Source organism: Rattus norvegicus, chromosome 6, assembly GCF_036323735.1.
Source record: "Rattus norvegicus strain BN/NHsdMcwi chromosome 6, GRCr8, whole genome shotgun sequence".
In the NCBI taxonomy this organism is placed as follows: domain Eukaryota; kingdom Metazoa; phylum Chordata; class Mammalia; order Rodentia; family Muridae; genus Rattus; species Rattus norvegicus.
In genome coordinates, this window is record NC_086024.1 from 20,369,499 (window position 1) to 20,383,426 (window position 13,928).

General features: G+C 45.6%; 1 protein-coding gene across 17 annotated transcripts in view; it reads right to left on the reverse strand.

Annotated features, from left to right (window-relative positions):
* Arhgef33 (Rho guanine nucleotide exchange factor 33) overlaps positions 1-13,928 on the reverse strand; it is a 166,238-nt gene that overhangs the window by 65,768 nt on the left and 86,542 nt on the right. For 5 of the 17 annotated variants that reach the window (XM_039113069.2, XM_063262579.1, XM_063262575.1 and 2 more), the window contains 2 exons: positions 9,128-9,267; positions 1,632-2,058 (listed from right to left, as the gene is read on the reverse strand). In XM_039113069.2, the coding sequence (XP_038968997.1) occupies positions 1,929-2,058; positions 9,128-9,267 (270 nt within the window). In that variant the 3' untranslated portion in view covers positions 1,632-1,928. Of the gene's footprint in view, positions 1-1,631; positions 2,066-2,093; positions 5,929-9,127; positions 9,268-13,928 lie in introns of those variants that run through there. The other 12 variants (XM_063262582.1, XM_063262580.1, XM_063262576.1 and 9 more) reach the window with 6 other exon arrangements.

Genomic DNA, 13,928 nt, shown 5'->3' on the forward strand with positions numbered 1-13,928 from the left:
GGCAAAAGGAGGAGTCTGGTTTAGTTATCAGTTTATGCAGAACCGCAGACAGTCAGAAAACTAGAAGCCCTGTAGAGAGTGGCCCTAAACGGTGACACTGAGGTCTCGGGAATCTGAGCATAGACAAGAGCGTAGACAAGTGCGCTTGGGAATAGGAATGTGCTAGGGACGTGGGAGGCAGTGCTTAGAGGTGGGTAGATGTGCACTCATTCAGTGTCCAGCTAACAGCAAACAGGGACCCAGAGTGGCAACATTACTATTAGTTTAATAATGTACCATGGTGGTCTGCAGGTGTGGACGGGGTATACTATCAAAATAAAATCTGAGAGGTGTGTGATATTTTAAAACTTTCTAATAACCACTTTTGATGACAAGTGGGTTATGGAAGGAAGAGAATTCTTATTTTTGTTCATAGTTTAGTTGTTTAACTCTTCATGCCCGGTTGATTTGGCATTGCACTTTTAAACACTGCCCAGAACAATTTTAGCCTGATAAAAATCTGACTTCAGAGGTCTGTTAACTCCCAGGAAATGAAAATCTTAGCTAGCACTTAAATATTGAAACTCCCAAAATTCGGTAGTAGTCCTTTACATGTTCCCCATATTTAATTGTACGTGTGTTCTCACTTAATCACTGGACAAGAGAAAGGTGGTCATACTTAAAAACAAAGCATCCAACAGAGCATTCCTACAGAGGCACCGTCTGAATGAGTCAGTGTGAATACTGAAACTGTGTAAGCAGCTGCCTTCCACTGGAGTCAAGTAGTTTAAACCTTTCTGTTTCTTCCTGTTACAAAGCTGGTGTTTGGGGCCTACTAAGGAAAAGGATGCTGGCCATCTGGGGCGTGTCTGGGTTCAACAGCCCACTTGATTACTCCAGAGCCAGGCAGGCCTCTCTCAAGTAGGACTGAGTCTTCTACTATGAAAGGGGCTATGAAAGCTTCTTTGCTCCCTCCTAGGAGACTTGAGTGGTACATCCCTGAGGTTTCATTCTGACCTGTGTCGGTAGTAACCACCATGCAAATGTGACCATCAAAGAACTGGTGCTGGGGTCAGCGTCAGCCTAGACTAAAGGAAGCCTTGGGGCTGGGGATGTAACTTAGTGTCTGAGCACAAGATCCTGGGTGCACAGCCTCTGAAAGAGGATGTGGCTGAGTCAGTTTTGCTCCTGGTCTGTGCGGGCTTGAGTGGGTCTAACACTCATGAGAGCTACTGGATCTACGACTGTTGCAGTCCCAACACAGCCCACACAAAGAAAATATTTCTTTGTTTTTTGGCCACAACCCTGTTCCCTTTACTGATTTCCATAACCATAGAATAAGTTGGAGAGGACTGTATCTTTAAGTTTTGAAGCTTCTAAGTCATAGTTTAAGGACAAATTCTTTAGAACTCTGATTGGTACACATCAAATTTGGTTCTAGTAATCCTATGCCGTGAAGGATGTTATAGCTGCCTTCTGCAAAAATAGGAAGCAAGACACAGTTGGACCCTCACATAGAGTGTACTAGTCTAAGCACAGTGGGATGAGTTCATGAACTAAGCATTAAAATCCCTAGGAAGCACAAAATCACACCCATGCTAAAAAGGAGCATGCTTATTACTGTACTTGGGGAATGACTTCAAGGTGCAAGGTTTGTTCTTACAAACATTTATTTTCCTCCAAATTTAGTATGTTTTCTTTTCTGTAATGATGTGGAAAGTCTTCATTTCCCTTTTCCCAAGTGTTGAGGTTCATAGAGCCAAGTCTTAACCGTACACTAATCTTCATCTCTTCAGTATCTTGTATGTTGATTTAGTTTCATATGTAAATATTTATATTAGTTTTCCTTAGGGATTTATACATTGAGATATATATATATATATTCCTACAGAGATATATACAAGCTTTTACCCTCCTCTTACCACTCGACAATACAACTGTAAATGTATTTACACAGCTGTTCCTTGGTCAAGGTCATTTGCAAGAGCAAGTCGGTTTCTGAAGAAATCTTGTTTGGTGGGTGAAGGATCCATTGAGGGGTTCTCATTAGTTTTTTCCCTGTATTCTGATCCACTGGACCTAAAATCTCAGCACACAGATAAAGTACAGGTTGATTTGGTTTTAATTGTCTTCAAGTATTTATCTATCCAAATTGCTTCGCATTGTAAAACAGTTGCCTCCTAGACCTGGAATCATTTTTACTCCCCTGGATTTCAAAACTTAAGATATGTGCGTCTTATGTGAACACACAGAATCTCTCTAGTGCTTCATGGGGGCTACTGTGACAACTGCCTATGTCAGTGTTAGTCACCGTGTAGGACACTGGAGCAGGAAGAAAGCACAACAATATCTATTTTTGATTCAATGAAATAACTGTCCACAGGTTACCAAGGCCCTGAAATTCAAATGGTTATCAGGGGCTCTTGCTTAATCTAGACATTACATTACACACTCTTGCGTTTGCTTGTTTTCATTTTTAAAGGAAAGATTTATTGAAGCCAACCACACAGATGCTACATTTGGTAGAATGCAGAAGTCAGTACAGTTATGTCAACCACCGCAAAGGAAACCGAGACTAATGGGTAGTTAGCCCAGTCCGTCTGAGTGCCCAGTCCGGGACGCATTCTTTCTTTCTCCTGGTTAGACAATCCATTCCATTCTGTACCTTCTCCAGTCTGTTCATGTCAGAAGTCCTAGAGGGAGGAGGCTTTCTAGAAATAATCTCGTATGCAACTAGACTGAAGCCCTCTCACTAATTTAAACTTGGAGCTTGAGTGGGTAGAACGAGCTCAGGAACCGAGACCCAGTGTCCGAGTCCTACTTAGGATGTATGAAAGCGGTGTTCCAGAGCCCATGCAAGTGAACAGTTCCTCCACACACTGCATCAGACGAGCTTTCCCTAAACACAAGTGCAGGGTAACTTGCCTCAAGTCTCACACTGTCATTGGTACACTCACTATTTTTGTGTCCTTGGTTTTTTGGGAGATTTCTGTTGGTTACTTTTTTGGGGGGGGTGAGGGGCTTTACTTTGTTCTACTTTGGTAGTACAGGGGATCAACCATAGGGCCCTCACACGAAAGGCAAGTGTTCTACTGCAATAGAAGTCCAGCCTGAGTACTTGTTATTAATAAGTATTGCTATTAATTATGAATCTGTATTTACGGAGTTTGTTGGGAAGAATTCAAACATCCTTTTCTATTCTTCAAGTAAAAACACCGGTCCTACGGAAACACTAAAGACATCTGGAAACCTGATAAATGGACTAGATGTTTTTATTTTTCAATTTGCTAACAGAAATGAAGCCATAGCTAGCTAACAAGCTTTTACTTCTGGTTAGAAAGGGGTGCATTCCTACTACATCCTATAGAGGGGAAGGGTCTGGTGGGGTAAACTTCTCTTTTTGGGGATCAACCTAAACTCCCTAGAAACAGACTCACGACTGCCCTAAAACTCCAGGCTTGCTTTCAGCTCTCAGAACTACTGCCTCCCTCCAGTTCAGATCATCCCTGATTGGCATACATATGCCCCAAATGTTAGTAAATTACATCTTGGCCATTCATTCTTTCCCTGTCTTCTGCTATGTGGGAGCCTAGAAGCCCTTCTGGTTTAGGGCAGGAGGCAGGAGTTCAGTTGCTGCTGTCTATTTTCAATTTTTTCCCTCACAAGAATTTCTCAACGTTAGTCTACAGTTAAAGCCTTCTCTTCACACTTTCCCTCTAACTCCCGTCTGATCTCTCCAAAGCCCAACACGTCATACTTTTAGGTTCCCACATGCAACTGTTTGGAGTTTACCTGGAAATGGGAAAGCTCTGATGTCACCACCAGCCCCAAGGACCACAGAAATCTTCACCAGCTGAGTTCCCATTTCTGAAACAAATGCCAAAATCGCCCTGTCTAGTTTCCATAAACTCAGCTCAGACTTTTTTTTAACTGCTCTTCTTACAAAATGGACCTTCCCTTTGCTTCCAGTACAAATGTCTACATTTCTGAATGTTAATTACTAAGTAATTAAGTGGCTAACTTACTAATTGTTTTCAAAATACAGAATTCTACTGCAGCAATGATCCCAAGCTCATTTTCACCTTTTAGAAACAGTTTTAGCTGACTTTTATAGTGCTCAACATACTGTAGGTATCTGGACTCTTCCAGAGGTCTAGGCATCAATAAGCAGGGGAATCACCCTGCAGAATCTATGAGAAAGAGATGGTATGTTTTCTTCCCTTTCTTTGTAAAACACACAGATGGCTTCTGAATACCCTACACAATTTTGGCAGACTGCAGGGCACATCTAAGCAGACACTAAAGGGACAGGCAGGGACTCTCTGGAAAGGGTACAATGGCTGTCAATATATCCTGACACATGTTAACTTGACAGAAATGAAAATGGACAGAAACAGAATGAAACAGTAACAGTTGTTACTAACTTCCTTCAAGGGACAGCAAAAAAAGAAAATTGCAAGCTGGGTAGGTCAGGATGTGCAACTTTGCAGCAGATAACCCTGAAAGTCCTGGAGTGAGGAAGGGAGGCACAAACAAGTGCCACAGAGTCTCCAGAGAAAGGCTGGGCTCTCTGATATGAAAGACTGCCTTCCTTGAAGGAGTCAGGGCATTCAGATGCAGAGGATAGGAGGAGGTGGGGAAGCGCCTGTCCTGATGGTGGAGAAAGTCACCCATGGCGTCCACAGGATGATGAATAAGATTCTCTTAATATGTGATGTAGATTATAACCTGCAGCTATGCTCACCTTACACTGAACTATAAGCTCCAAACGGGCAGCAGTATTTCTTCTACTTGTTTTGTGCTGGGCAGAACCTGGTACACTAAAGACTTAACTGACTGACTCGGATGACCTACTGAGAAGCATTCCCAATCAGAGCTGGTAACCTCAGCCTTTTAAAACATCCCCTCTTGAATTTGAAATTTACATAAGAAAACTAAACGAGGTAAGACAGAACTTCAAAGTGGTAAAAGAAAGAGTGGGCTTGGGATGAGTGTTAGGAGGTAGAGGACGTGAATATAAGAGAACCAAGTGACGTTAGATTTCTGCCTTCTGTTCTATGCACTGCTCCACAGGGAGGCGTATACACTGTGGGAGGACACCAAACAAAACGGGGCTCCCTGACAGCCCAATATCCAGGCTGCGGAAGGGCTCCTGACCATGTGTGATGAGATAGATTTGAAGTGATGGGTGGGGTATGATAGCTGGACTAGAAATAATCATATAAATTACAAAGTACTGAAAAGGAAGTGAAGGGGTGAAAAATATAGTCAGCATTCAGAGCCATGTTCTTTATCTTCTGTGCTCAGAAAATGATAGCTCGAAGTGGAGGCTCCCGGCTGCTCACCTGCCTTACCTGGTGTCTCCTCACTGCTCTGCCCAGCTCAGAGTACTTACTCCCAAGTCTAGGAGTCAGACGCAAAGATGCGAAAGCATTTGCCTCAGCTTTGATGACGGTCTGGATTTAGGTCTTTGACAGTGTCATATACACTCTTCCAGGGGGAAAGTCTATCTTTCGTCTTACTCTAAGGGAGGAGGGGTAAGGGTTGGCCATTGCTATCAGGTCTGTTCCTGACAGGTAAGGGTCACATTTAAAGTGTGTAAGGTCATGTAACTCTCTCGGACTTTGGTTAGTAGGTCTTCCTTCTGAGCAGTGCTGTACAGCTTTCGGGGACCTATGATCTGGTATCTACCCAGGGCAAATGCGCCTGAGATGGAAACAATAAAAGGGTTACCCTTTTCCTCAAATATCGTGGGCACTTTTTCAGAATATTTTTTTATGATGCCAACTTGACTCTGCCTTTTGAATCCTTGTGGGCATGGGCACTCGGCCCTCCCCGCCTCAGAGGGAAGAGAACCCTTTCTCGGGTTTCCTGTTGCATCTGGCTCCATGCCTAGCTTCATCCCGAAGCAGCACTCTGGGTGTGTGGGGCCACCAGCCAAACAAGCCCCTATGGAACAAAAAGTGTGTCAGTGTAGAGAGGACCGAAGCTCGGAGGGCTACAGGGGAGGGAGGCAGCAAGGCCCAAGCATGACACGGCGGCTCTCCTGGGAGGCCAGGCTCTGAATGTTCCAGTACCCAGGTTTAGCTACTTCAGGTCACCAGGCCTGCTGCCAACTGGTTTCCTGACACACAGAATGGTTTGACAGTTCTCTACCTGCACCTCCTCTTTTACAATTTGTCTTTAGTAATCTCCATATAGACTCCTCTAGACAGGACAGTTTATCTCTCCTGTTACACATCCCTGGGTTCAGAGGGCAGGTTCCTGTGCAATGGCTGGGACCATGCCATTCGTGGTCCTATGTGCATGTCTGGAATTGTGCACACATACGAGAACGGTGTATTCCCATCTGAGTTAAAGGCCCAGGCCCTTCTCTCCGTGATACCAGACAGGAGTGTGGTTCTTAATAGGCTTTCCATGGTCTTCAGACGAAATTGCCAGAAGAGACTATATTTAACTTGCCTCTTTAACCCTTGCCACTCCCCAAAGACTCCCTAAGCACCAAGCTGTAGTGAGACCACCTGCACGGTGCTAAGTGACTAGACCAGGCCTTCTAAGCCAGGAAAGTCAGCCAGAGGAGGACTCTCGGTGGCCACACCGTCACCTCCACTCAGAAAATACTGCACATTCCAAGTACAAAGGATAGAGCCATTACTGTGGATAGTGGTGTGACTCGTGCAGACTCGTCTAAGGAAGGACTGAGAGAATCCACTGACCTCTGTCCTAAGAAACATGTCAGCCTTGCGGGGGGTGGGGTGGGGGGGCTGGAGGCAGCTAAGCAGGGTGAATCTGGGGAGCTACAGCAAGTAATCTGCATCGTACCAAGGTCCGTGGGGGCAGGGAGCTCGAGCAAGATTAAAACTTGGCCTTCTATAATATTAAAATTATAGGCCCAACAGCACATGGTTTGGGGCGATGTAACTAACTATTCAGACTGCCCACAATAAATACAGCAAATACACAGACTAGAAAAGACTAATTTCTTGAGCAATCTCCCACCCAGTGTGGGAGCATTTTTCAGAGAACCCATCTAGAATCATCTAGCTTCTATTTCAGACAACCCACTCACTGTCCTGCGTTCCCCAGTTCCAGGGTTCTCCTCCTCTTCCTCCTCACCTCGGCTAGAGCTGCTCCCTGGATAAAGGGGCAAATCTCCTCCCTGTGCCCGTATGACTGACAGGGCCTTTCTCCTTTAACACCTCTTCGATAGACAGGAATGTGTGAAGGAACCATGGCAAGGCTGGTGCTCAGTCGTTATAAATGATACTTGGTGACAGACAATTGTTTCTTTTGGGAAGCTTATGACTTAGAAATTATCAACAGACTCAAGCAGTGTGTATCCTTAGGAGTGTGGAGTTTTTCCAAGGACTTAGAACCTAAACTCAAGTTCACACTGGGAAGTTGTCCACTTCTTCTCGGTCATGGCATCAACAGTTACAGACCAAGAAAAACCTAAATCCATAATCCTGGAGAGGAAGAAACAGTGCTTCCGCCTCAGTCCCTACATAGGTGGCTTGAGGGTCCAGCAACAGTCATGCATGCATTAGGTTGCCTAGCAAAACTGGAAGGAGACTGCAGGGCTGTGGTTACTGCATGGAAGGAGACTGCAGGGCTGTGGTTACTGCATGGAAGGAGGAGACTGCAGGGCTGTGGTTACTGCATGGAAGGAGACTGCAGGGCTGTGGTTAACTGCATGGAAGGAGGAGACTGCAGGGCTGTGGTTACTGCATGGAAGGAGGAGACTGCAGGGCTGTGGTTAACTGCATGGAAGGAGGAGACTGCAGGGCTGTGGTTACTGCATGGAAGGAGACTGCAGGGCTATGGTTAACTGCATGGAAGGAGGAGACTGCAGGGCTGTGGTTACTGCATGGAAGGAGGAGACTGCAGGGCTGTGGTTAACTGCATGGAAGGAGGAGACTGCAGGGCTGTGGTTACTGCATGGAAGGAGACTGCAGGGCTGTGGTTAACTGCATGGAAGGAGGAGACTGCAGGGCTGTGGCTACTGCATGGAAGGAGACTGCAGGGCTGTGGTTACTGCATGGAAGGAGACTGCAGGGCTGTGGTTACTGCATGGAAGGAGACTGCAGGGCTGTGGTTACTGCATGGGAGGAGACTGCAGGGCTGTGGCTACTGCATGGAAGGAGACTGTAGGGCTGTGGTTAACTGTAGAACCGCTGCTCTTCTCTCCTCTTCCGCCTCCTTCTAGTAACAACAGGCAAGGACCAACAATCAGATACCCACTAGTCCCAACATCACCCTCCCACTGCAGGAGAATTAGACAAATCATTAAAACAGAGAGCCAACTGCAGGCTTTCCCCCCTTCTTCTATCAAGACCAGTATCTAAATCAACCAGTAACTCTACCTTCAAGGAGAAAGTGGTTTCCAAAGGCAACAATAACGCCTTCATTTAGTTTTTCTCACAGTTAAAAAATAGACTTGAGACTGACTTAAAATGATCTCTACTAAGAGGAAGTAAAGAGCATGCAGATCTCCCCACGGGAGAGGAAGGCAGGTCTGAGGTCCACCCAGGCAGGCAAAGGCTGGACTGCTGAGACACTTGGGGTCACGTCTCTCTTCCTTACTGGGGCCTGGCCCTCCCTCCCAATCTGCAACATGACACTGGCCACAATGCCTGCAGGAATACTGCTTCACTCCACAGTAAGACTTATAGAGCATGAGGAGGGATGCCTTCTGTTTCCCGTCTAACATGGACACTCTGAAGTATTCAAAAGGACCTGAGCAAAACCCACTCATTCCGGGAAACCCTTAGGGAGTTATCAGTGTGCGTTTCTAAGAACACGGATAACGAGGCCCATGCGGGCAGAAGTGCTGAGACGCCTGAAGAACACTTTCCACAGGGGGAGGATTCTCACTCAACACCAGCTCCTCCCAGAGAGCATCACACCCTCTCAACCATTGGCCAGGGTAGCCCTCTGTTCATTCCTCTCCAGGCAATGTTAAGACTGAGGAGGAAGGATTTTAAGACACAGCGGGGGAGCTGTTTGCTTCTGTCCAGAAATTGGATACAAACACTAAATTTAAAACAGTGGTGTATGACCAGGCTACTTAGCAATTACTACTGTTAAAACCTCAGGTTCCTGTCAGAGGGAAATGAGTTAAACACTGTTTTATCCAAGGGCTACTCACTTCTTTTTAAAGAGCTTGCGGAATGAGCTGCGAAAGCCCCCTTTCTGGTCTTGCCTGGGATTTTGATCGCTGAAAGAAGTCTGTTCACTCTCTCTTTCTTCCTTTGGACAGAATCGGGTGGCATCCTCTAGGTGCATCTCCTGGAAACACAAAAAAGGAATGTTTTTTCACTCTTTTCCGGGAAAATCTGCCCTGGCTGTGGGACTGTGGCTTTGACACTTGGCTCTCCTACTCCCAAGTCTACCTGTGGCAGGAGAAAGCTAACCCCACAGGTCCCCTCTGTCCTGCTTTGCTTTCTATCCGAGTGATTGATAAAGGCCATGACCCAAAAGCAACTGGGAAAGATTACACTTCCAGGTACCAGCCCAGCACCGAGGGAAGTCAGGGCAGGAATTCAGGGCAGTAACCTGGAGACAGGAACTGAAGCAGAAACCACGGAGAGACAATGCTTATTGCCTAGTGTCCTCGGTTTGTGACTGATTTAGAACACCTGCCTGGGGACAGCACCCCTCCACCCACACACACCCTGTGTCCTGGGACCGGGTCCTCCTCTATCCACTAGTCACCAAGAAAATGACTCTAAGGCCTGGCTACAGCCACCTGATGAAGGCCTTTCCCAGTTTAGGTTTTTCTTCCAAGACATCTCTAGTTTCTACTAAGCTGCTAAAAGATTATCCATGAATACGTTCTTCTTTTTTTCCTTTTCTCTGTATGGGTATTTTGCCTGTTCCTATGTCTGTGCACCACGTGCATGCCTGGTGCTTATGGAGGCCAGAAGAGGGCACTGGATCTACCAGAACTGGAGTCACAGATAGCAGTGAGCCACCATGTGGATGCTGAGAATTGATCCTCGGTCCTCAGGAAGAGCAGCCAGTGCTCCTAACCACTGAGCCATCTCTAGGGCTCCCATAAATATAGAAAATAAACTTTGTTCTGGCATCAACTGTGTCTTGCTGAATAAGCCAACACTTGACACCTGACATTGTTGGGTATGTTTCTCTTTCTACAAAACAAGAAAACTTAATATTAAAGGTTTTTGTTAGTGTTGTTGTTTCACTGTCGAGGGAAATAGAGATCAATTAGGATGCTCAACAATGGAACCATAATTTTAAAACTGTGTTCATAATTCTGTATTTTATGAGGTTAGAGGTCAGAACTGTTGAGAAATATGAGCTCATGTATCTAAATTGTAAATATGCTTTTTCAACCTACTTATGTAATTCGATCCATATTTAGAGTACAATTAAAAATAAAGATACTTTTTGTGCACTTGTTTATTTTCAAATGTGAGCTGTATTATCATGTGCACATACACTTAAGTGCATACATAAGAATGTATTACGTATGTACAAAAACTTATATGCTGCATGAACAGAATGTTTATCTTGAAATGGCTGTGATTCAAAAACGATCTAAAGCAGCTGCTTAACTTCGAAAACCCTGTGTTATGGTTTGTAGATGCTTAGCACAGGGAGTGGCACTATTAGAAGGTTTGGCCCTGTTGGAGTAGGTGGGTCGCTGTGGGTGTGGCTTTAAGACCCTCATCCTGGCTGCCTGGAAGCCAGTCTTCTGCTAGCAGCCTTCAGATGAAGATGTAGAACTCAGCTCCTCCTGCATCATGCCTGCCTGGATGCTGCCATGTCCCCCACCATGATGATAATGGACTGAATTTCTGACCCTGTAAGCCAGCCCCAGTTAAATGCTGTCCTTTATAAGAGTTGCCTTGGTCATGGTGTCTCTTCACAGAGGTAAAACCCTAACTAAGACATAAGAGTAACCAGTACATCTGGTACCAGGACTGGGGTATTGCGGTGATAGTCCTGACCACCCTTTTGTTTGGAAGAATGTGAATTTGAGGATTTTGGATTCAGGAAGCAGAGGAATGCTTTAAGTGGGACTTAATGGAATATCCTAGAAGGAATACAGAAGCCTTTGTTGCTGTGAGTGATTTGAACTGTGCAGACCTGGCCCAAGAGGTTTCACAGGAGAAGAGTTTCAATCTGTGGTGTACAGTGTTCTGCGGTACATTGGTAAAGAATGTCACTGCTGTTTGCCCTTGTTTGAAGCATCTACCTGAGGCTGAGGTAAAGAGATTTGTATTAATTACATTGTCAAAGGACATCTCAAGTCCAGCAGAGACTTTGTTCTCTGGTTAGGTCTCCTGGAGAGCATTTTGAACAAGTGTAGCAAGCTTAGAAAAGAAAAATATAAAATAGATGGCATTTAAGGGGCACCAGGAAGTGAAATGGTGCTGAATCCTGTGTTCAAGAATATTATTTGAATTAAGGGAATAGTGACCTTGGGGCAAGATCCTACCCAGTTAAGTTAGGTCCGGGCATGACAGTACAAGCCTTTAATCCCAGGAGGCAAAGACAAGCAGATCTTAGAGTTCAAGGCCAGCCTAGAACACAGCAAGTTCTAGGTGGAGAAAAACTTAAGTCCAAGCTTGGTGGACCACACCTTTAATCCCAGTGTTTAGGAGACAGGCATGCAGATCTCTGAGTTCAAAGTCAGTTTACAGAGCAATTTCCACGACAGCCAAGCTTAGGCAGTGAAGGAATTGGGAAGCAGAAAGCTAGGATAATGGGATAGAACAAGGGACCATGTTCCAGCCCCAGCAAGCAGCAGAAGTCAGCGGCTTTGGCCATGCGGCTCTGGCTTTAGGGTCCAGAATAAAAGGGACTACTGGGACAATTGATGCAGGTCAGCTAGAGCTAAGAAGTCAGTGGTGATTAAAAGACCAGAATCACTGAGATGAAATCTTCTGGGAGTGTTTTCTGAGAGCAGAAAGAGGCTGTGTTCCAGAGATAGCCAAGGTTGTACCTTGTGCTGCAGCTAGACTTGGTAATGTGTGAGAGTCACCCGGGTGGTACTGGTTTTGAAGGCATGAAGGGGTCATGGAGAGCAGCTGAGGCTTGGCACTGTGAGAGGCCATGGAAGACCATTGGTGAAGGTGCATTGCAGTTGATGGTCCAGGACTGAAGGGGTCATGCAAAGGAGTTGAGGGTTGGCACCCTGAAGAGCGCCTATGAGAGGCTACTGGTGAAGCCTAGTTGTAGCAGAAGAGCCCAGTGCAAATATCATGGGATGACCACCAAGAGCAGCAGCAGCAGTGGAGTGGATCAACCTGAGCTTAGAGAGCTACAGAGGGCAGAGCTAGAGAAGTGACATCAGCTCTTTGGAGGAGCCAGGATGATCTGTGTGGATCCTGGACATTGAAACAAGAAGCTGTGACATTGACACTATCTTGGTGGCCCAAAGATGTTTGAGATGCCAGAGCCATGGGATACCTGTGGAGGAAAGCTGACAACAGGGAGTAGAACCAGGCCAGCGGAAAGAAGTTTGTTGCAGTTAACAAAGATGATAAAGGAGTTGGGTATCTGAAGACCGCCTTGACATCAGACGTGGAGATGCAGAGTTTGGAGTCTGCCCAGATGGTTTCCTGTCTTGCTTTGGGGATTACAGTTAAGTGATTGGATGAATTCAGAAGAGACTTTGATCTTTGGATTTATAACATTGCTGAGACGGTTATAGACTATGGGGACTTTGAAAGTTGGACTGCATGTATTTTGCATTATGCTATGTTTAGGTATGGCCCCCATAGACTCATGTGTTTGAACAATCCTATGGGGGCCAGAGAGTGGAACGTGATGGTTTGTATATGCTCACACACGGAGTGGCACTATTAGAAGGTGTGGCACTGTTGGGAAGTGTGGCCTTGTTGAAGTAGGTGTGTCACTGTGGGTGTGGGCTTTAAGACCGTCATCCTTAAAGCTGGAGATGGCTCAGCAGTTAAGAGCACTGGCTGCTCTTCCAGAGGTTCTGAGTTCAATTCCCAGCAGCCACATGGCAGCTCACAACCATCTGTAAGGGAATCTCATGACCTCTTCTGGTGTGCATGAAGACAGTGACAGTGTACTCATATAAATAAAATAAATAAAATCTTTTAAAAATAAAATACCCTCATCCTAGCTGCCTGGAAGGCAGTATTCTGCTAGCAGCCTTCAGATGAAGATGTAGAGCTCTCAGCTCCTCCTGTACCATGCCTGCCTGGATGCTGCCATGTTCCTGCCTTGATACTGGACTGAATCTCTGACCCTGTAAGCCAGACCCAATTAAAGGTTGTTCTTATCAAAGTTGCCTTGGTCATGGTGTCTGTTCACAGCAGTAAAACCCTAAGATACCATAAGAAGTCAAAGCAGAAAACACACCACCAGGGCCCTGCCAGTCCAGCTGGGTAGCTGAGTGCTTGTAAGGACCAAAGCATGGGCAATAGGTTTTTCTAGGAAACACCTAGATCTGACTTTGAGAATTTCACTTGGGGTTGTAGCAGCAGACCTGAAAAGTCTCTGAAATGCCACTAAGATTCCTAACTTAACTATGGAGATTAGTGTCCTGGTGGTTTAGTGTAATGTTTCTCAAAGTACATTCCTGGCACCCTAGGACCATCCACACCTACTTTCACCTAGAAACACAGATTCTTAAGCCCCATTCTGGAGTCTCTAAAGCAGGAATCTCTGATGTATATATACTTGTTATGAAAGTCAGGGGTTTCAGGCAGGCTTCTGCCCGATGCACTTACTGTTTATATCAAACACCTATGAATCTTACATAGTAACTTCTGATTCAGTAGGTCTGTCTACACATTCTGGATTTTAGATTAATGCATCCACTACTATGTCCAAGACCACATTGTGGGACGTGTCCACAGCAAGTAAGGCAAGGCTATATCCTGCTGGCCTCCACACCTGGTGGAGATAGGACATTCCTGACTGAGAACTTCGGAGACCTTTGGAGCAGG